Genomic DNA, 21,237 nt, shown 5'->3' with positions numbered 1-21,237 from the left:
TATCCTATCCTATCCTATCCTATCCTATCCTATCCTATCCTATCCTATCCTAGAGTCTGGGGCTAGAGCTGCAAATCAGCTCTCTGGCAGCAGTCACTTCATTGTGTTTACCTAATGAGCTATTCTTAAAATTGACTTGGATTTTGTATCTCTAATTGATGTGGAAAATATAATCTTGGGGATGATATATACTTGCCCCTAGGAATTTGCACTGCATCAGCTACCAGTTTTATTCCTTTTATTTTTTTTTCCTTGTATTTTTTCTGGCTTTCCTCCTTTTTTTCTGGCTTTCCATCTTTTTTTGTCTGGCTTTCCATCTTCTTTCCTGCTAAAGAAGCCTGTATAAATCTGGTTGAAGAGGACTAGCTCTCATTCTGTCTGGAGCCTTGCTGCTTATCTTTCATATTGCCTAAAAGGATCTGTGAGAGCTGTCTCCCTTTCCCCTGAGAGGTGCTTTGTCTCCTCATTCTGCTCCACTCAGCTGGGGAATGAGAAGCTGAAAGCAGGAAACACAGCACTGCATCCCACCAAAATCACAAACAGATATTTTGGTTTTAGAAGGGGATTTGGGTATGGGAGTAGTATCCCTATTTGCTTGTGTTTTCCCCACAACTCACTTACCTTTTTAAATTCTGGGGCAGAGTTTCTGAGGTTTAGGCTTTGCACGCTTCAGTATTTTAGAGACCTCTAGAGTGAGGGCTAGCTTTGCAGGCATAACTGTGAGCCACTTTACTTACCATGCAGAAGGTATAAATGATAAAAAAAACATACCCCTGTTTGGAATGAGTGTATTAATCTTCTAGATACGAAGCAGCTAGCTATTTCTGAGGAGTCTATTATTTTGTCATTTCCTCAGCAGGAGAACTGGAGGCTGAAGTTAGCATGCACTCTATGGCATAAAACTGAAACAAACTTTGACTGCACTAAAAGAATGGCCACTATTTTTTATTCCATTCTCATCTCTCAAGGGTCCCCTTAGGCTAAGTAATTTGTATTTCAGAACAAGCTGAGAAGAGCAGCAACCTTAATTTCTTTGGTGTTACTGAGGCAGACAACTAATCCCATACCTTTTGTACCATGATGAAAGATAGTGTTATCATTCAGTGCTCGGTTTAACAATTCCAGCAGCATTTACTGCAGCAGCAGTCTGAGGGTCTTGTATGCAATTAATAATTGATCAGAGATATGCAGAACTGTGGTTCACAAGATCGATTTTCTGAAAGCTTAAAGGCCAAAGTGCAAGGAGGTGGCCTCAGTCAGAACTGCCTTCAGAGGCCTCGTTCCTGACTTTTCTAAAGGCGGAGGGAGCTGCTGCTGAGGTAGCAGCGTAGCTGCCGGCATCTGTTGGCAGCTTGGTGTTTGCAGAGCGGTGCTGGGTTCCTGCCCCGTCCCACCGAGCAGCGCCCGCAGCGCCCCTGCCTGCTCCCGTGCTCTCTGAGCTCCGCTCTTCCCCTTGCCGCTGGGTTCCTGCCCCGTCCCACCGAGCAGCGCCCGCAGCGCCCCTGCCTGCTCCCGTGCTCTCTGAGCTCCGCTCTTCCCCTTGCCGCTGGGTTCCTGCCCCGTCCCACCGAGCAGCGCCCGCAGCGCCCCTGCCTGCTCCCGTGCTCTCTGAGCTCCGCTCTTCCCCTTGCCGCTGGGTTCCTGCCCCGTCCCACCGAGCAGCGCCCGCAGCGCCCCTGCCTGCTCCCGTGCTCTCTGAGCTCCGCTCTTCCCCTTGCCGCTGGGGTGCCGCGCCCCCTGCCGGCCCCGCCGGCCCACTGCTCGCAGGCTGGCCTCACCGCAGTGTCCCTGGTTTCCACGGTCCCTGAGCTCACACTTTCTTTTTACATTTATGAGAACTCCTTTTTATTTCAAAGGGACTGCTTAAGCTTATTACAATCTGTCGTGGGCCAGCCACTAGACGAGTGGTGGGTGCTCTCTATTAACCCCTTTCCCTTTACAAAGGGAAAGAGAAAAGGAGAGGGACTGCAGGATTGGAAAAGAAATCACAGCTTTAATGAGAATAATAACAAATTAAACATATACAAATGGTAGTAACATCACCACTGAAGCTGTGGGCAGGCACTGGGAAAGTCCCAGACTGGACTCAGAGGCAGTCAGAAACTGGATTCAGGAACTAGATTCAAGAACACATAGGTTGAGATCAAAGGAAAACAGATAAAGTCCTCCTCAGACACTGGCCATTGAAGAACAGAGCTTGACCCTTATGATCCCTCAGTTTTATACTGAATATGACATATAGGGAATGGAATCTCTTGTTGGTCAGTTTAGGGTCTCATAGAATCATTAGGGTTAGAAAAGATTGTTGAGTCCAACCATAACTCAGCTACCATGACCACTAAAAGCATCACATCTACAGGCTTCTTGAACACCTCCAGGCATGGTGTCTCCACCACCTCCGTGGGCAGCCTGTTCCAATGCCTCTCTAGTCTCTCAGTAAATAAGTGTTGCGTCTTGACCTCTCACTAGTTACTTGGGAGAAGAGACCAACATCAGCCTCACTGTGAACTCCTTTCAGGTAGTTGTATGGAGCAATAAGATCTTCTCTTAGCTCTCTCTTCTCCAGGCTAAACAACCCCAGCTCTCTCAGCCACTCCTCGTATGACATGCCCTCCAAACCACTCACCAGCCTCATTGCTCTTCTCTGGACATACTCCAGGATCTCAAGGTCTTTCCTATACTGAGGCACCCAGAACTGAACACAGTACTCAAGCTGTGGCCTCACCAGGGCTGGGTAGAGGGGCACAATCACTTCCCAGCACTAGGTCTTGCTAGACCTCATTCCATTGACCTCAGCCCATTGATTCAACCTCTCCAGATCTCTCTGCAGTGCCTCCCTACCACTGAGCAGATCAATGCTCCTGTTCAATGTGGTGTCATCTGCAAACTTGTTGACAGTGCACTCAATCCCCTCACCCAAATCATTAATAAAGATATTAGACAGAACTGTCCCCAGTACTGAGCCCTGGGGAACACTGCTTGTGACTGGCTGCCAGCTGGATTTAACTCTGTTTATCACAACTCTTTGGGCCTGGCTGACCAGCCAGTTTTTAACCCAGGAAAGAGTCCACCTGGCTATGGCATGGGTTGCAAGTTTCTTACGGAGAATGCTGTGGGAGATGGTGTCAAAGGTTTACTAGAGTCCAGGTAGACAATGTCCACAGCCTTTCCCTGATCCCTTAGGCAGGTTGCCTGGTCATAGAAGGAGATGAGGTTGGTCAAGCAGGACCTGCCTTTCATGGACCCATGCTGGCTGGGCCTGATCTCAGTGTTATCCTTCATTTCCCGTGTACTCAAGATGAACTGCTCCATAATCTTCCCCAGTACTGAAGTCAGGCTGACAGACCTGTGGTTCCCCAGATCCTCCTTTTGGCCCTTTTTGTAGATGGGTGTCACATAGGCAAGCCTCCAGTCATCTGGCACCTTCCCTGTTAGCCAGGACTACTTACAGATGATGGAGAGTGGCTTGGCAAACTCCTCTGCCAGTTCCCTCAGCACACTTAAGTGAATCCCAGCTGGCCTTTAAGGGTTGTGAGTGTCCAGGTCGTTAACTGCTTCCTCCTGCATTATGGGGAGTTGATGTTGCTCTCCATCCCTATCAGGAGGCTGACTACCCTGAGGATAATGGGTCTTAAAGACTAAGACAAAGAAGGCATTTAGTACCTCAGCCTTTTCCTCATCCTCAATAGCAGTGTTTCCTTCCCCCTGCATCTAATAAAGTGTAGACAATTTCCCTTGTCAGTGTATTTGTAAAACCTTTGTTTGTTATCCCTCATGGCAGCAGTCAGGTGAGTTCTAGCTGGGCTTTTGCCTTTCTGATGTTCTCTCTTCATGACCCAACTAGATCCCTGTAGTCTTTTTGAGTTGGCTCCCCCTCATTCCAAAGGTGTTAAGCTCTCCTTTTTTCCTCCTGAGTCCTTGAAGAGCTCCCTGTTCAGCCAGGCCAGTCCTCTTCACTGACAGTTCATTTTACAACACATGGGGACATCCTGCCCCTGCACCTCTAAGGCTTCCTTCTTGAAGAACATCTAACCTTCCCTGACTCCTCTGCTCTTCAGGACTGTCTCCAAGGGACACTCTCAACCAGTGTCCTGAGCAGACCAAAGTCTGCCATCTGGAAGTCCATGGAGAAGGGGGGCAATTTTACTGACCCCCCCTTCTTACTTCACAAAGAATTGAGAATTCTGTCATTTCATGATCACTAAGCCTCTGACCACCACATCACCCACCAGTCCTTCCCTGTTTGTAAGCAGCAGGTCTAGAGATGCACCTCCCCTGGTAGGCTCATTTACCAGCTGTGTCAGGAAGTTGTCTTCCACACACTCCAGGAACCTTTTAGATTGTTTCTTCTCTGCTGTGTTGTATTTCCAGCAGATGTCCAGTAGAATGTTCCTGCCAGAGCAGGATCACCTAGAGTAGATCACACAGGAATGCATCCAGGCAGGTTTTGAATATCTCCAGAGTAGGAGGCTCCACAACCTGCCATGGGCAGCCTGTTTCAGTCTTCTGTCACCCATCTCAGTGAAAAAAACTTCCTATGCCTCAACTTCCACCCACTGCCCCTTGTCCTGTTGTTGGGCATCACCAAGGACAGCCTGGCTCCATCCTCTTGGCACTCACACTTTACATATTTATAAACATTAATGAGGTCACCCTCCAAGCCCAAGAGACCCAGTTCCCTCAGTCTCTGCTCGTAAGGAAGATGTTCCACTCCCTTAATCATTTTTGTGGCTCTGTGCTGGACTCTTTCAAGCAGTTCCCTGTCCTTAAACTGAATAGCTCAGAACTGGACACAAAATTCAAGATGCAGCCTCACCAGGGCAAGAGTAGAGGGGCAGGAGAACCTCTCTCGACCTGTTAACCACACACCTTCTAGTGCACTCCAGAATGGCATTGGCCTTCTTGGCCACAAGAGCACATTGCTGGCTCATGTTCATCCTTCCATCCACTGAGACCCCCCCCTCCAGGTCCCTTTCTGCTTCACTGCTCTCCAACAGGTCTGTCCCCAGTCTATACTGGTACCTGGGGTTGCTCTTTCCCAGGTGCAAGGCTCTGCACTTGCCCTTGTTGAATTTTATTACATTTCTCCCTGCCCAAGTCCCCAGCCTGTCTCAGCCTCACTGAATGGCTGTGCAACCCTCTGATGTGTCACTCACTCCACCCAGTTTTGTGTCATCAGCAGACTTGCTGACAGTGCACTCTCTGCCCTCATCCAGGTCGTTGATGAATGCATTGAACAGTCTCCTGCCTGTGACTGTTAGTCTCCTGCCTGCTCCTCCCTGCAGGTGCGGCCTTTACTTTCTGCACTCACAGCATGGTACACAAGATTTAGCAGTGACCTTAGTCTTCATAGCAGCAAGTATAAGCAAGAGCCTTCCTTCATACCAGTCCTTAGTAGTAACTGTAAAGACCAAGTGTTATCACTTCTAAAAGCAGACACTGTCTGCAAAAATATGCTGTTAACTTCAGAAAGTGCAGTTGCTTAGAGCAGACTGAGCTGAAAATAAAGCCACTGAACAGAATCATTTCTGTTCTAACTCAAACTCAAGTGCTTGACTAGGCTTCTGACCTGGGGAGGGTGAAAAGTCACTGTGGTGCAGGAGGTACAGGGAAAGTTTCACTGAATCTGCATTTGCCCCAAGAGGAGTGAACAAATTGAATGAGTCAGCACAGATTTTTCTATAGTTGCACAATTTATTACCTAGTTGGAATGGAAAGGGAGGTAATAGAGTTCTATCAAAAGGGAAAGAGCAATATGGATCTTGTCCTGTAGCTCTCCAGGAAAGGCAGAATTCCCCAGTGCATTCCTATATGTTCTCTGGTTGCCCAGTTGACTGTAGCTGTGACAGTTGTTGGGTTTTACAGCTCTTTGGAGATGTTATCAACTCTGTGGCTCTTCCCAGTGGGACAGAATGTTTTCTTCTTTTATATTTCAGTGTTTCAAAGCTAACCAGAAGCCTTCTAAAACTAGAAAAAATTCATGCTTACCTTTTTTTATGGTAGATTTATAGGTGCCTGCAAAAAAGAATGAATCTGAGAGACAGGTCCTTATAAAATTGTCCCATGTATGATAGATTCTCTTTTGAAAGGTTCTCTATTGTCATAATGGGGCCATTCCCCAGCAGCATTTAGAACCTACACTTTCTATTTAGGTAAGGTGCTGTTGAGCTGCCCAAGTGATACTCCTTTCTTTAAAGACTACAGTCAAACATGAGCTGCTGAGAGCACCTAGCTACTGAAACATTTGCAGCAGCATTTCTCACAGAAGCACAAATAGGAGTGTGCTGGTCGGGATTCAGCTAGAGTAGTCACATTCTGCCTGGTCCATGCTTCTGCAGTGTTACCTTGGATGGGATCACTTCTTAGTTCCTGATGAAAGTGATTAAGCAGTCACCATATTTGACTTCCAGTATTGATGAGTTTCATGTGGAGAAGCATGACACAGGTTTTGCAGAGAGCAAGTGGTAGCAAGCAGACAGGGTAGGTCATTGAGCTGAGCTTCTTGCTGGTTGCAGCAGTCCTGGATCTTTTTCTCAGTCACACAGCAAGGTGGTGTATGGAGCACTGAGATGTGTAAACCAACCTGCTTGGGAGACTGAAGCATCTTAAAGGTACAAACCCAAGTTTTTAACTGTCCAAGGCTGTTGTTGGTTCTGGTCCACAGCACATTACATTACACTCTGGCAGATGGCTGCCCTTGCCAGCACTTCCCTGTTGCTGCCACTGAGAAGGCTAAATTCAGTATTACCCATTCCACTTAGAATTAAGATGCAGGGTCTTCTGATTTATATGCTGCTTTCTGTGTCAGTAAGGTGCACACTTGTGAGCTTTGCACTGCAGCTGACAAAGCTTGGCTAGGAGTGTTTATTTCCACTTCATTAGGAAAAAAGAAGAATCTGGCACCAAGAAATGGGCTTTAAGAGCAGTGCCAGATATTGTGGAAGTCTCATTAAAATCCTGAGCAACAGCAACTCTGCAAATTGGAAGCAGCAACCATGGAAAATTTTAGCCAAGTGTTGGCATTCTGCTTAAGCTTTATGTGATTGTCCAGGCCTTTAAGGCCCAGCACCTTTGCTTCAGTGATATAAGACTTCCTTTTATTTTGTTAGCTCTAGCCATAAGTAGGAGTTATTTAATGGGCATTAGTCATAATGTCACAGATATTACACTGCTGAGGCAACTTGGAAGCTCTTGTGACCTCCATCTGGCTGGCAGCCATGTGGATTTGACCCCTTTTTCTTGCTGCTTTTCAGATTTCCCTTTCTGCTTGCTTTAATGTCAAGTAAAGCCCATGCTTTAGCACCCCCAGCAAACGGTGGCGGTTGGGTGGTGTTCAGGTGCTGCAGAAGGAAAGGAGCACATTGTCCTCAGAGTTCCTTGCAGAGCTAAATAAAGATTTACAGGGCAAAAATAAAATGATGTAATGAGCCTGACAGAAATGGGACAGTAACTGGGAGGTATTAAAAGGCAGGAACGTGCAGCATTACTGAACTGATTGCCTGCAATTAACAACGAGCAGATAAACCTGCTAAAGTTGACGTTGGCTTTGGCAGCTTAAGACATTTGAAATACCCTGAGCACATGTACTGTGTGACTGCTCATTAAGGCATAAGTGAAAGATTGCTGTCTGCTGGGTAAAAGTGTTTATCCTGCAGGAAACAGATTAAGTGGTGTTTTCATATACAGGAAAAGGAAAAAATGGTAGCTTAAAAGCAAACCCAAAACCCCTAAACAAGCATTGCTTGCCTTGGCTGGGGTGAGAAACAGCTTTAAGTTCTATTTCACACAGCTTGTAATGGGAAATTAACTGCAGTGAAAAAAATGGACTGCCAAAACACACGCAGCATATTTTTTGTCTCTCTTTTGTTACACACAAGCACAAGGGCTTTACATTTGTTACATGCATTAGCAGAGTGACCAAAAAGCTGACAGCCCAAGATGATAAAATCTGGGTGAGGCTCAGGATACCTAACCTCTTACAGCAAAAACACTTCTTCAAATAGAGTTTGTGTCTTTTTAAAAGGTAGACCTTATCTTTTCAGGAGAGCGTTCTATCTTCCAGAAGCTCAGCTGTGAACTTTTGATTTCTTTTGGTGTCCCACCTCAGTATGCAGAATAAGTTCGGAATTTGTTTCCAGATTTCTTTATTCCAAATTTCCCAAATTATTTCCAGACTCCACACAGTGAAAATCTTGTACAGTCCTGCAAATAGTGTTTGGCAATGATGGCTGAAAGCTTGCAAGAACAGCCACTGGAAGCTGGGTACCAAGGAAGCCAGACCCGGATCTGATTTTGACGTAGAGAACCTTACTTAGTTAGGATCTGTTAGAATAGAATAGAATAGAATAGAATAGAATAGAATAGAATAGAATAGAATAGAATAGAATAGAATAGAATAGAATAGAATAGAATAGAATAGAATAGAATAGACCAGACCAGATCAGACCAGACCAGATCAGACCAGACCAGACCAGACCAGGTTGGAAGAGACCTTCAAGATCATCGTGTCCAACCTATCATCCAACACCACCCAACCAACTAACCCATGCAACCAAGCACCCTGTCAAGTCTCTTCCTGAACACCTCCAGCGACGGTGACTCCACCACCTCCCCGGGCAGCCCATTCCAGTGGGCAATCACTCTCTCTGTGTAAAACTTCCTCCTGACCTCCAGCCTGAACCTCCCCTGGTGCATCCTGAGACTGTGTCCTCTTGTTCTGGTGCTGGCTGCCTGGGAGAAGAGACCAATCTCTGCCTGTCTACAAGCCCCCTTCAGGTAGTTGTAGACAGCAATAAGGTCACCCCTGAGTCTCCTCTTCTCCAGGCTAAGCAACCCCAGCTCCCTCAGCCTCTCCTCATAGGGCTTGTTTTCCAAGCCCCTCACCAACTTTGTTGCCCTTCTCTGGACACGCTCCAGCAAGTCAACATCCTTCCTAAACTGAGGGGCCCAGAACTGGACACAGTACTCGAGGTGTGGCCTAACCAGTGCAGTGTACAGGGGCAGAATGACCTCCCTGCTCCTGCTGGCCACACTGTTCTTGATGCAGGCCAGGATGCCATTGGCCCTCTTGGCTGCCTGGGCACACTGCAGGCTCGTGTTCAGCCTACCATCAACCAGCACCCCCAGGTCCCTCTCTTCCTGGCTGCTCTCCAGCCACTCTGACCCCAGCCTGTAGCACTGCATGGGGTTGTTGTGGCTGATATGCAGAACCCGGCACTTGGATGTGTTCAATCTCATGCTGTTGGACTCTGCCCATCTGTCCAGCCTGTAGAGGTCCCTCTGCAGAGCCTCTCTACCCTCCAGCAGATCAACTCCTGTCCCCAGCTTGGTGTCGTCAGCAAATTTACTGATGATGGACTCAATGCCCTCATCCAGATCATCAATAAAGATGTTAAAGAGCACAGGGCCCAGCACTGATCCCTGGGGGACTCCACTGGCCGCCAGCTGGATGTGTTTGTGAACCAACATTGTATGTTACCATAAAACTCCTTGCAAGAAGAGCAGTGGCTTTTCAATTGCAGCAAAGGGGCAGAATACTTTTTGTTATTCCCGTAGGAAATATATTCCTGCAAGGCTGTCATTTCTATGTCATTAAATGTATTTCCAGTATGAGCATAAACATAAAGAAATATACTGGATGTGTGTAATCAGGGTTTCTTCTTTCAAAATCTCTTGATTTTAGTAAGTTATCCATGAGACAACAATGTGCTCTTGTGGCCAGGAAGGCAAATGGTGTCCTGGGGTGCGTTAAGAAGAGTGTGTCCAGGGGGTTGAGGGAGGTTCTCCTCTCACTTTGCTCTGCCCTAGTGGGACCACATCTGGAGTATCATGTATTGTGTTCAGTTATGGCTTCTCTACTTCAAGAAAGGCAGAGAAATACTAGAGAGAGTGCAGTGTAGGGCTCTGAGGATGATTAAGGGACTGAACATCTATCTTATGAGGAAAGACTGAGAGACCTGGGGATGTTTAGTCTGGAAAAGATTTAGAGAAGATCTTGTTAATGTGTGTAAATATTGGAAGGATGGGTGTCAAGAAGAAGGTGCCTGTCTCTTTTCAGTGGTGCCCTGTGATAGGACAAGGGACAGCAGACACAAACTGGAACACAGGTAGTTTCACCTTGACATGAGGAAAAGCTTCTTTACTGTGAGGGTGATGGAGTGCTGGAACATGTTGCCCAGAGTGGTTGTGCAGCCTTCTTCTCTAGAGATCTTCACAACCTGCCCGAACGTGTTCCTGTGTGACTTCTCCTAGGTGATCCTGCTTTGGCAGGGGGGCTGAACTCAGTAATCTCCAGAGATCCCTTCCAACATCTACCATTGTATAATTCTTTGATTCTGTGATTTTAAAGCAGCTTGTCATTTTGTCTGAATTTAAAAGACCCTTCATTCTATTATAGGCTTTTTAGCCAAACCACACAGTGTTTAACTAAAATATGTCCATTTAACAGATGTGTGTTATCATCACCATGGCCTTTTTACTCACAGCATTGCTATCTAGCCAAATACTCCTTATAGACAAATGCATGTGACTTAGCCCTGGAATGGGTTGTCCAGGGAGGTGGTAGAGGCCCCATCCCTGGAGGTGTTTAAGCCCAGGCTGGATGAGGCTCTGGCCAGCCTGATCTAGTGTGGGGTGTCCCTGCCCATGGCAGGGGGCTTGGAACTAGATGATCCTTGTGGTCCCTTCCAACCCTGACTGATACTATGATACTATGACACTATGACTTACACAAATTGAAATGTCTAATTGAAAAATGGCAAGTAACATGAGAGTCAGCATGGGACCAGCATAGAAATGGTGTTGCATCTGATGTGCTAAATCACTGCTAATCTTGGTAAAATGTCCATGTTACTACCTAGTAGTAAATAGGAAGGGATGGCTGCTGGACCACTGGGTACTGACAATACCATAATGTGTTATCAGGCTGCTCCTCTTTGAAAGGGCTAGCAAACAAAAAACCCCAACACGCTTGGAAAAAATATTCTGACCTGCTACAGAAAAGCATCGTTTTCTCCCCAAAATATCTAAATGCTGCATGCTAACAATGCAACCAAAAATTATGCTAATGTAGTCTCTGGAGTCTTAGGTTTTAAAAAGCAGGAATTTGCTTTGTTGCTGCCTCCTTGAATTTTGATTAAGCTTTTCTGCATGACCCGAAGAGAAAATGTGATGGAATTAAAGGTATAATCTCTGGGGGAACATTCATGGTCTTATTGATGCAGGCAGGGAGGCATACTCAGAAACCATCCTTCCCCACCCAGCTCCAGGAGTGGCAGCAAAGAAAACACCTTTCCTTGTGGGGCTGACAGGAGAAGAGGGACAAGGTATAAGTAATTAGTGTCTTGACTCTGCTGCGTAAATTGTCCCTTTTGCGGGCTTGAAGGTCAGTTGAAGCACACAGGAGATTCTTGGCAGAGTTCAGTCCCTCACTGGTCCTTACAGCTTGCTATAGCTGGAAGTTGAATGTATATGAAATCTATTTTTCTGTGAAGACTGGCTAAGGTTTAGTAATAATGTTTCTCACATCTATTTGGATCACAGAGCTCTTAGGCTGGGATTAGCTCCTTCCTTCTTTTTCCACTTGCAGGTGGCATCATTTACTTACAAGAAATCACAAAGAAGTTATTAGCTCTATCAACAGCATAGCCTCCAGAAAAGTGCTCAGGTATAGGGGTGCATAGTTGTGGCCATGTACTGCTGGAAATTTAGTTTTCAGTTAATTTAGTAATCTCCTAAAAACTGCTAAACCTGGGTGTGTTTCCTTAAAAATCAAGATTAAAACTCAGTAGTGAGTGTGTTAGGCCAAAACTGCAAGCAATCTAAAATTGTCTGCTGAGAGGAGGGGCTGACCAGGACTTGCTTATTAGCACAGCCTGTCGTTTCACATGCTGCAGTTTCCATTTGGAACCGCTGAACTATAAAGGTAGGCAATTGCCTGGCAGCCAAGAAATTAACACAACTTATCTCTGAATCAGCTTTCATAGTTTCCAACTAAATAACGTGTCTGGCCATAACCTGTTTATTTTTACAGCTGTAGTTAAACATGGTCACTCCTGTAAACTGAGGTAGTCCTCTGAGGTCATTAAGTGCCTCTGGCATAACGTCTTTCTGGCATGTACTTGTGTGCAGGATGGAGCCTAGCCCTCTATGGGAATTCCACATCTGTTGTGTTCAGCTTTTTGAATTTTGGGGCATTTTGGTTGGGTTTTGACACACATCTTACTTTCAGCAGGGCACTCGCTTTGCGGCGACCCGGACAGCTCTGTCGAGACAGCTCCCGAGGAGGCTGAAGCGCAAGACTTGGAGTCATCAGATGAGGCTGATAAGATGAGCAAGGTGAGAAAGTTATCATTTGCACATGACAAGGAGCGAAAGCACAGGACAGTCACAGCTGATGTGCTGACTTCACAGCTGCACACAACTAGAGCATCTTTCCTGGGAAAGACGTTAATCTTACTTTCTAAGGTGCTTATGGATGATATGAATGTAACCAATTACAGTTTGGATTTTGGCACATCACTACCTTTAGGCATGACTTGTGCCCTGTTTTCCAGGGTTGGTTCACATCTTCAGTATCTTGTGATAGTCTTCCTACATAGCTTTTAAATGGGCTTGTTTGTTGTCTTATTCACCAGGGCAGGTCAACTAAACCAAAAGCTCAGGTGGAGTATTATTATTTCTTGTTCTTTCATGGTTTCTAGGCATAGGAGGAATGCAAGTTAAACAGTAGTTCCTTAAATCAATAGCAGAGCACACATGCTAGTTTTTAAATGCAAACTAATTATAGCTAAATCTACCTTAGATTGAGGAAAAACTCTCCAATTATAGCTAAGAGGTTGTGCAAATGGATTCCTAATTGCCATCTATTAAGGGATGGGTTTCACAGTGGCTGGTAGTTTGCACTTGTTCTGGTGCTGAGGAGCTTTACACAACATTAGGCGTGATGATTAGTGGGTTTCGAGGCAGAATCAAGTGAGGTAATTTTAAAGACACTGATTACTTTTAGGTATTTGATACACAGGTGATGGGGAGAGTTTACAACTATTTTTCTACAGAATTAATGATCTAATGAGAATCAGATCTCACTCAGTTTGTACTTAACATACAGGCATGTTTTTCTCAGCTCTTGTTTTACCTAAAATACGTTATGAGTGAGCTCTGAGCTGGTTCCTGTGCTATTCTACTCATCATTGTAGTGAAAGGAAGGAAAAGACCTTGGCCTCTTGTTTCCTGATCTATTATGTCACACTACCCTGTAGTTTTGCCTTTAATAGCCAGACAATGGAAGTGAGATAAGAGAAAACATTCCTGTGCATGAAATATGCGCAGAGCTTGCATGCAGGGAGGGTGATTACTTGTTAGTTGTTTAGTTTGTTTCCAGGTTTTATGACAGCACTTTTTCGTCTACATACATAGAATCTCTTTTTCAGTAAGTGGAAGTGTTTGTTGGTACTTGGGGATTTTTTAACTGTAAATATGTGGGATTTTCATGTGCTCTGAAAAGAATCTTTTCTGTTAAAACGCTGAGGCTGTGGAAGAGCACCAAGCATAACAGATAGCTGCTTGGGGAATAAATGTTCCTGCTGTATTTTCTGTTGCTTTCTATTTCTGAACCGTGTGACAGGCTGTGGGGTTCCATTTTGCATCTTTCTTCCTGGATCTTCAGAGCCATAATTGCCTGAAGCAAGGCATAAGGATTACATGATTAGCCCTGTGGCTCAGCAGATTGAGTTAAACTGAGAAATGTTCATTAGCAATTCTAATGCTTAATATTTCTATAGTGAAAGAGTAATTGGTAACTCTATCGAGCCCCAGTTTCCAATGAGAAGAGCATCAGTCCTTCTGTAAATGAACTGTTGACACCAGTACCTGTTTTCTTCTCGAATTCAGAAATATGTCTTGATTTCTTTGTGTGATACGGAGGAGAGTGAAACGTTTTACTTGGCATTCTAAGTGGTTTTCAATGAAAAGCAGCATGTACGTAGAGCATATATAGAGCATGCTCAATTGGGCAAATTCATGAATGCCACTGTCCCTTTTTAGGTAGCTGTGTACTAAGTCAGCTTTCTTTGTGGTATTCTGCAGTGCCTAGAGACAATTCCAGTAGATGGAGAGGAGAAGGAAAAAAATCTCAATTAATAGGAGGGTTTTCCTAATCCCTCTGCTTTTCTGTGTGCTTGGAAAAGCGGTGTGGGGAGTAAGGAGTTTGCAACACATGTTTTCCCAAGTCACCACTTGGCTGGTGTGGTGAGATCAAAAATCAAAGGTGTTTTCCTGTCCATGCACTGCCATACCTTTCCATGCTCCTAGGATTATGGCACAGAAGATTAAGCTGATGTCCTCAGCTGTGTTTTACACAGGTTATTTTTGTATGTGGGAAGTGAAACACTTTGCCTTTCTACCACCAGGAGGGGCATGTTCCTTTGTATTGTCATTACTTCCACAGCTTCCAGTCTTGATCGGATGGCAGAGTTGAGGGAAGACTTTATTTCTGCCCTTCTTTGCATAAGCAGGGCAGAAGTATCCTTACCCATTCACCACTGAGCACAGAGGAAATCCATTTTAACTGTGCTGGAGCCTCCCAGCTAAATGCTGAGCTCCTCTTCTTTCAGCACAGACGCAGCATTAGCAGCTGAAGATCTGAAAATAGCGTTTGGGTTGTCTTTTGACTTGTGATAGCACAATCCCGAGGCAAGGCTTAATCCTGCAAACACTGCTGCTCTGCACTCTGGTGCTGGGGGTCTGCTGGTGCTCACAGGGCACTGCAGAGGAGGAAAGCCCTGAGCTTTTCTGAGGAAACTTGTCGGCTCTTCAGCCAGCAAAGTGATCCTAGGGGAGAGTTAATAATTTATGGGAAAAGGAGAGGAACACAGCACTGCAGCTCTTCTTCATCTGCTCTTGTAGCAGAGCCCAGGTAGGCTTTTTATGAAGGTAAGATGTGTAAAATCCTACCAAAAGCTGGGTTTGGGTGCCTTCTGACTGACTTGTAACTTCCTCATGTAGGTGATAGGTGGATGTATAACGTGGGAGATACTTGAATGTGTCTTCCCTTCTCCTCCTCCCTCCCAGCTGTCTTTTTCCCTTCCCCCAGCCTAGCATGTGTGCACGTGGGTGTGTGTTTCCTTAGTAGTGGTGCATTTGTTTCTTAATCTGCCAAAGCCTCCAAGGTGTTGGTGGTGGTGAAGGATTTGGAGGGTATGCCAGTACCTCTGAGGTTTCCTCTCTTTTCTGAAAGTCTTTTCTTCTGTATGTCTGAAAGACCTGATTACATAATGGTTACTTCTCCATCACTATTGTTAAAGGAATCATTATAATAATATGCTAAAATGAGATGCTCATAGGACTATACTGATAAAATACCAGAAATCCATTTCCAAGGTGAGTTGAGGCATTAATAGTGCAGTAGTGTGGGATAGCAGTTGCTGTAAGTGCTTGCTTCCTATCTCCTTTCATTATGCCTTCTCTCTGTCAGCCAGCCTGCTTGGGTTGAAATCTGTGTAAACAGCAGCAACCAGGTATACTTTCTGGATGCAACTCTTTTCCTTTAAGCTGTGCAACTGACAGTGCCCTGAGTTGTGCTCAGGGTGCTGAGTTGCTTCTGTTCCAGGGTGGGCTTTTGTCTTCCATTTCTCTCCATATTTCATGTGGGTGCTGAGAGTAGAAGAGAACTGGAAGGGAGAAGAATGGGGGGAAGCAAAGCTACTCTCTCCCACCTCTTTAGGCTTGTTTTCAGGCTGTTTATGAAACAAATTTCAGGCTCTTTATGAAACCTAGATGATACCCCTCTGCCAGTCCCCAGTTCAATGGAATATCAGGAATATTCCATACCAGAGCAATTTCTTAAATGGTTACTTGCCTCTGTGGTGACCTGACTGTTTTGACCTTTCAAATGTTGTACAAGAAATTGAAGTTCAAAGAAAGTATCCTCAAAACTGAGTATATGTGTGACTTCTTCATGTCACAGGTTACCAAAGGCTGAGATAGGTGCTGTGTTGCAGATGGGTGCTGTTGCACCTCAAGATCAGTCTGTGTGCCTAGTTTTTCCTATGATGGTCCTTTGAGCTTAATTGAAGATGTGTTTTAAAACTGTCATCAGTTCAAATGCTGCAGGGCACTCCTTTGTCCCTGTTTGTAATTAAAGACATCTACCTCTTGAAATGAAGCAGCACTTGTGCTTGGGGGAGTGTGCTGCAATGTGCTGTGCATGTATGTGCTTATACCATTTAGAGGTATTTTTTGAGAGAAAATAGGTCATCTTCTCTCTGTAGCATTATTCAAGACCAGAATTTAGTCTCAAAGCCTTCAACGTGTTGCAGGAGATGTGAAAGGATTAAAGCAGGGATTTGAGGAGTGGGTTTTCCAGGAGTGTAACTGGCTTTTTAAAGTTCTTTTAATTCTGTGCCTCTGTCCCTTCAGACGTTTAATATTCTTCAGCAGTGCCCTCCATAGCCAATCCGCTCCTGCTCAGCCACAGGCAACAGTCATTTATATTCCTGGGCTGCCTTCACCTCCGCTTTGCTGCAGTTCAGCCTCTCTGCTGAAGTTTTCCTCTTCACAAATCTATAAAAAGCAGCATTGAATTCTCAGCTTCGACTGGTAGCAGGCTCTTAATTCCAGCTGAAGTGCTGAGCGAATGAGGCTGGCTGCAAGTGACACACGCAGAAGGGCTTTGCTTAGAGAAATATGGTCACTGCCCTTCCTTACTAAGATGCAGCCATCTTCCATGTTGCGTGCCAAGTAAGCAGCACAGAGTGTCTGTCCGGAGTGGGAAAGCCTTTTGGATCAGCTGAATATGTGGAGATCTGGGATTTTCCTCCTAGATGACTGACAGCTCTGTGCAGTGATGTCTGCTCTTCGGAGGGTTAACCGTAAACTCAAGAACGAAGGTGCTGGGCGAGCCGGCGACTCTCTGTACCGTATGCTGTATTTGGTGAGCAGATCTCCTGTGCAACTTGGCTGCTCTGAGTAGTGAGCAGTCAAACAAATTTTCACTCTGGTTTAATTTTCAGGTTATAAATTCAGTGCTGAGCTGTAATGTATATACTCTGCAGAGGCTTTTCGTTGTGCAATGTTGTTAGCAGTCTTGGCAATGCATGAAAGGATGCAGTCTGCCTGAGTTTTGTTTGGGAGAGCAAAACTACTTTAGAGCTTGCCGTCCATGGTGAAACAGAGGTGCTGCATGCTGTTCAATGAGGTAATTTTCTTAATGCCCAGGTGTCCATATGTCTTTATACAGTAAGTGCAAGAGGAAATGGCACTCTGCTTTCAAAACAATAAGGCAGGCAGCCAAAACTCCCCACCGTGGGCAGCATTAACATGCTTGATGAGTTTAAGGGCTTGCTCCTTGTGCATAGGAAGGATGTGAGCTTAGCTCCTGTGCTGAGCCCCCTACAGAGGAGGGTTTAATGTACTTGCAGTGTAAACTTTGCAGCCCAGTTGTGCCAGCTCTTCATCTCATTTTAAGGTTGCTACATAGGACTGCTCACAGAATTGTGCCTGAACAGTGATGCCATAATTCTCTTAGAGAAATCCTGATTCAGTGCCATCAGTGTCACAGCCGGTGAACAGATCTGGTACTGAGAGATAAAATGATCTGTTTAACTTTCAGATCTTCCATTCTCTATTCACTTTCTCTTGGAAAAACAGGAACAGAGGTGTGTTTGTTAATACTGTTTGAGGGTTTTCAGCAAAACAGCCGTGTGCTGACCTTCCTTGGGTGCAGTGTGCGTCAGCTTTCTGTCTAGAAATTGATTTTGTGAAGTAAATAGAAAGGAGACAGAGTTATGTTCATTGAACAGTTTGTTCAATGAACAAGCAAGAGAAAAGGTTTGTGAACACTATTGTGCTTGAGACTTTTTGTTTGTTCAAGGAATATTGAGCGAGTGATACTTGGGAAATGCATGAAAAGATGTGAGGCAGGGAAGTGGCAAGGCAGAGCGTGGCTGCTGCCAGCTGGAGCTGGGCATGGCTGAAGTCAGTAAGGGGTTTACTAAGTGTGCACAAGTAGAGATAAGGCTTCTAAAAGTCTTTTACACTTCCTTTCTGGTCATATGAGTGTAACTATTCCTTCTGGGGCAGGCTGTGTTCCTGTATGACAGTTATCCAATTTTCAGCTACTTGTTAGTGTTTAGCTGGTGTTCATGGTGTAAGTGGATTGTTGCTCTTTCTCAGCGACCCATCTTTTCCTGCAACTTATTGCAAGTGCATGCACAGGATGGAGAGCTGTCTGCAGAGTATCGAGAAGAAACTGCTTAAAACACTTGGTTTGTTTTTTGGAGCTTGACTCCATGCTGTCATTTTATACATTATAACTGTTTTAAGGCTCTTGTAACAAAATGCCACTGAATAATGTCTTCCTCAAATACGGAATGGAATGGAATGGAATGGAATGGAATGGAATGGAATGGAATGGAATGGAATGGAATGGAATGGAATGGAATGGAATGGAATGGAATGGAATAGAATAGACCAGACCAGGTTGGAAGAGACCTTTGAGATCAAGTCCAACCTTTCAACCACCACTATCTAATCAACTAAACCATAGCACCAAGCACCCCATCCAGTCTCTTCCTAAACACCTCCAGTGATGGTGACTCCACCACCTCCCTGGGCAGCCCATTCCAATGGCCAATCTCTCTCTCTCTATGAAGAACTTCTTCTTAACATCCAGCCTAAACCTCCCCTGGCACAGCTTGAGACTGTGTCCTCTTGTTCTGGTGCTGGTTGCCTGGGAGAAGAGACCAGCCCCTTAACTAAATACTTCTGAGCAAACCCCTGTGTACCCTGGGTCTCTTCAGGCACAGATTAACATATTGATTACCAGTTCTTTCTCCTTTTTCTGCAGTGCAGGTAACTTGGGCAGGTTTGTTATTGTTGGGTTGTTTTGATTTTGGTTTTGTTATTTTCCTACACTGAAGCCAGGCTTCCACCTACTGTGCTTTATGGATTTGGGGCTGTTGGGATCAAGAATGCATCTATTGAAATCTTAATGCAAACTTAAACAAAAAAGTTTGGGTGTGCTTTATACTTTATACAGTATACTTTATACAGTAAGTATAGATGGAACCTTACTGAGAAATAAAAGGAATTTCTTTGTCTAATGAACTCAGTGACATGTGTCATTACCAGAAGCTTAGTTCAACTCACTGCTTCCTTCTGAGCCCAGCTTAACAGTTTTTCCTTTTTTCCTCCTCAGAGTTAAACCTCAGGTACTGAAGATGAGTATTTTTCCTTTAATAAACTAAGAGACATTTTTGTATAGGCAGTCAGTTACAATTAATTCATTGCTTACACTTGTGTCCTGACAAAAATAATCCTTTGCATAACAGGCATCTTAAGTAATATGCCTTGCAGTGGTACCCTCAGGAGAGCATCTCCAGCTATAAGATACCTTTAAGGAAAACCACATTATGGCAGGAAATCTCTTACTTGTCACTAGCGTGGGTGATGCTCTTTTTAGGCTTTATGGCGTTGTAGCTGCACTGAGAGGGAAAAATAACTCTCTTGAGCAGACTGCTTGGCTTAAAATACACATATATTCTTCAGCATGGGGTCATCTTGAAGGTGTGGAGCAGTGCAGGGTCTGGATGGGGTTGTTGCTACCAGCTGGTGGGAGAGATTTCCCTGTGGCAGGGCTTTGTCTCCAAAGTGCAAGGTGGTGATGTGCTTTTCTCTCTCTCTTTTTTTTTTTTAATGAATTTTTTTCCCCTTCTCTTTGCATATTGTCTGTTTGAACAGGTTAATTTTGGGTCAGTTGTTTTAATTTCAACTGGAGAGCTATAGAGGTAGTACTGGGAAGCGACTAAATCTGGATTAAGATACCATGGCAGGATTAGACACAGAAGGTTAAAGGTGTGATCAAGTGCAGCAGCTTTTTTCCCTCCCATGCCTCCTCCAGGACTCTGGGAGGGATGGAGAGAGAGCATGCTGCTGCTTTGGTAACCCTAGAAGCCTTGGGCTGTCATCACTTACACCAGAGACAATACCTGCTCCAAACTTTTCAATGTAACAACACAAGAGGTGATCCAGCATGAGGAGGGGAAGAGTGTATAACTGTATTTGCATAGAGGCAGTGGAGAAAACAATAAAGAATCCAGCTAGATGTAGCAGCTTTGAAAAACCTGAGTTATGAGGAAGAAATTCACTTTGCAAGGCAGGTTTCCAGGCACAGACATACAGTTAACTTCCCCAAAGAGCTTGTATTTGAAGCCTTGAGAGGCTTTGTTCCCCTGAAAAACAGCTTAAGCAGTTTCTGTCTCCATATTGTCTCCTTGGTTGTGTTGACACAGCTATTCACAGGGCTGCAATCTAGGTTAGGGAATTGGCAGAGAGTTGGGGGTGTCTCTTATGTTTGTGCAATCACTCTTGGTTCCTGATTTGTGGGCCTTTTTGTTTCTTTGTTTTTTAATCTTAAGCACTGGACGAGCCTATTTAATTAACGTTGGTGCTTACTGAAACCAGGAAACTTCACTGCACAGCAACTTCAATTAACTTGAATTGTGCAAATGTTTTTTTGTTTCCCTCAGTAAAGTGAGAGGCAGACAGATTTATGAAATAATGTGTGCACTTCTGGTAGCTGGTGCCTGTTAAAAAGTCTCCCAGTTACAACAGCTTAACCACAAGAGCTTCTCAGCTGCATCATTCTTAGAGCTCTCTGAAAATATTACCGCTGGTCTTTCCTCTTCCCTTCTTTTTAAAGAGTACAGAGCAGGTTGCTGCTTTCTGTCGCAGTCTGCATGAAATGAATCCTTCTGATTCAAGTGCTCATCCTCAGGAATTCACAGGACCCCAGCTGGCCACCATGAGACAACTCACAGATGCAGATAAACTGCGAAAGGTTATCTGTGAACTTCTTGAGACGGAGCGCACCTACGTCAAGGTAAGGGTCTTGATGTGTTGTTTCAGTCTACAGATATTTCTCCTACTGCTGGAAAAATTTGCTAGTTTCTTCACCAATACTTCAAATGATGTCTCCTGCAGGTCTCTCTTAGTTGACTTACATTCAAGTCTACAATCTGTCCCTAGAATACTAACTTCAACCTCTGAAATAAGTAGGCTTTCCAAACTCTTGTGCTGTCATTTTGAAGTTACTTAGCTGGTGTGCAGAGGAGCATGGCTTGATGAGATCTGGTATTGATTTTGTAAGTGTGACTGTGTAAATGTTTCCTTTTATTCTCTAATATTCTGTAAATCCAACTATTTTGTCCTATGTGTGAAAGGGAAAAATTCACAGAGTGA

General features: G+C 44.7%; 1 protein-coding gene across 8 annotated transcripts in view; it reads left to right on the top strand.

The window, feature by feature from the left end:
* Window positions 1-21,237, top strand: part of TIAM1 (TIAM Rac1 associated GEF 1) — a 238,965-nt gene that overhangs the window by 199,486 nt on the left and 18,242 nt on the right. For 3 of the 8 annotated variants that reach the window (XM_068144501.1, XM_068144498.1, XM_068144500.1), the window contains 2 exons: window positions 12,230-12,336; window positions 20,699-20,878. In XM_068144501.1, the coding sequence (XP_068000602.1) occupies window positions 12,230-12,336; window positions 20,699-20,878 (287 nt within the window). Of the gene's footprint in view, window positions 1-12,229; window positions 12,337-16,673; window positions 16,931-20,698; window positions 20,879-21,237 lie in introns of those variants that run through there. The other 5 variants (XM_068144504.1, XM_068144499.1, XM_068144502.1 and 2 more) reach the window with 5 other exon arrangements.

The sequence above is a fragment of the Melanerpes formicivorus genome, unplaced genomic scaffold (genome assembly GCF_026170545.1).
Source record: "Melanerpes formicivorus ecotype bairdi unplaced genomic scaffold, bMelFor1.0.p_v2 SCAF_11, whole genome shotgun sequence".
Taxonomy (NCBI): Eukaryota; Metazoa; Chordata; class Aves; order Piciformes; family Picidae; genus Melanerpes; species Melanerpes formicivorus.
This window is presented reverse-complemented; position numbering and strand designations above follow the sequence as displayed.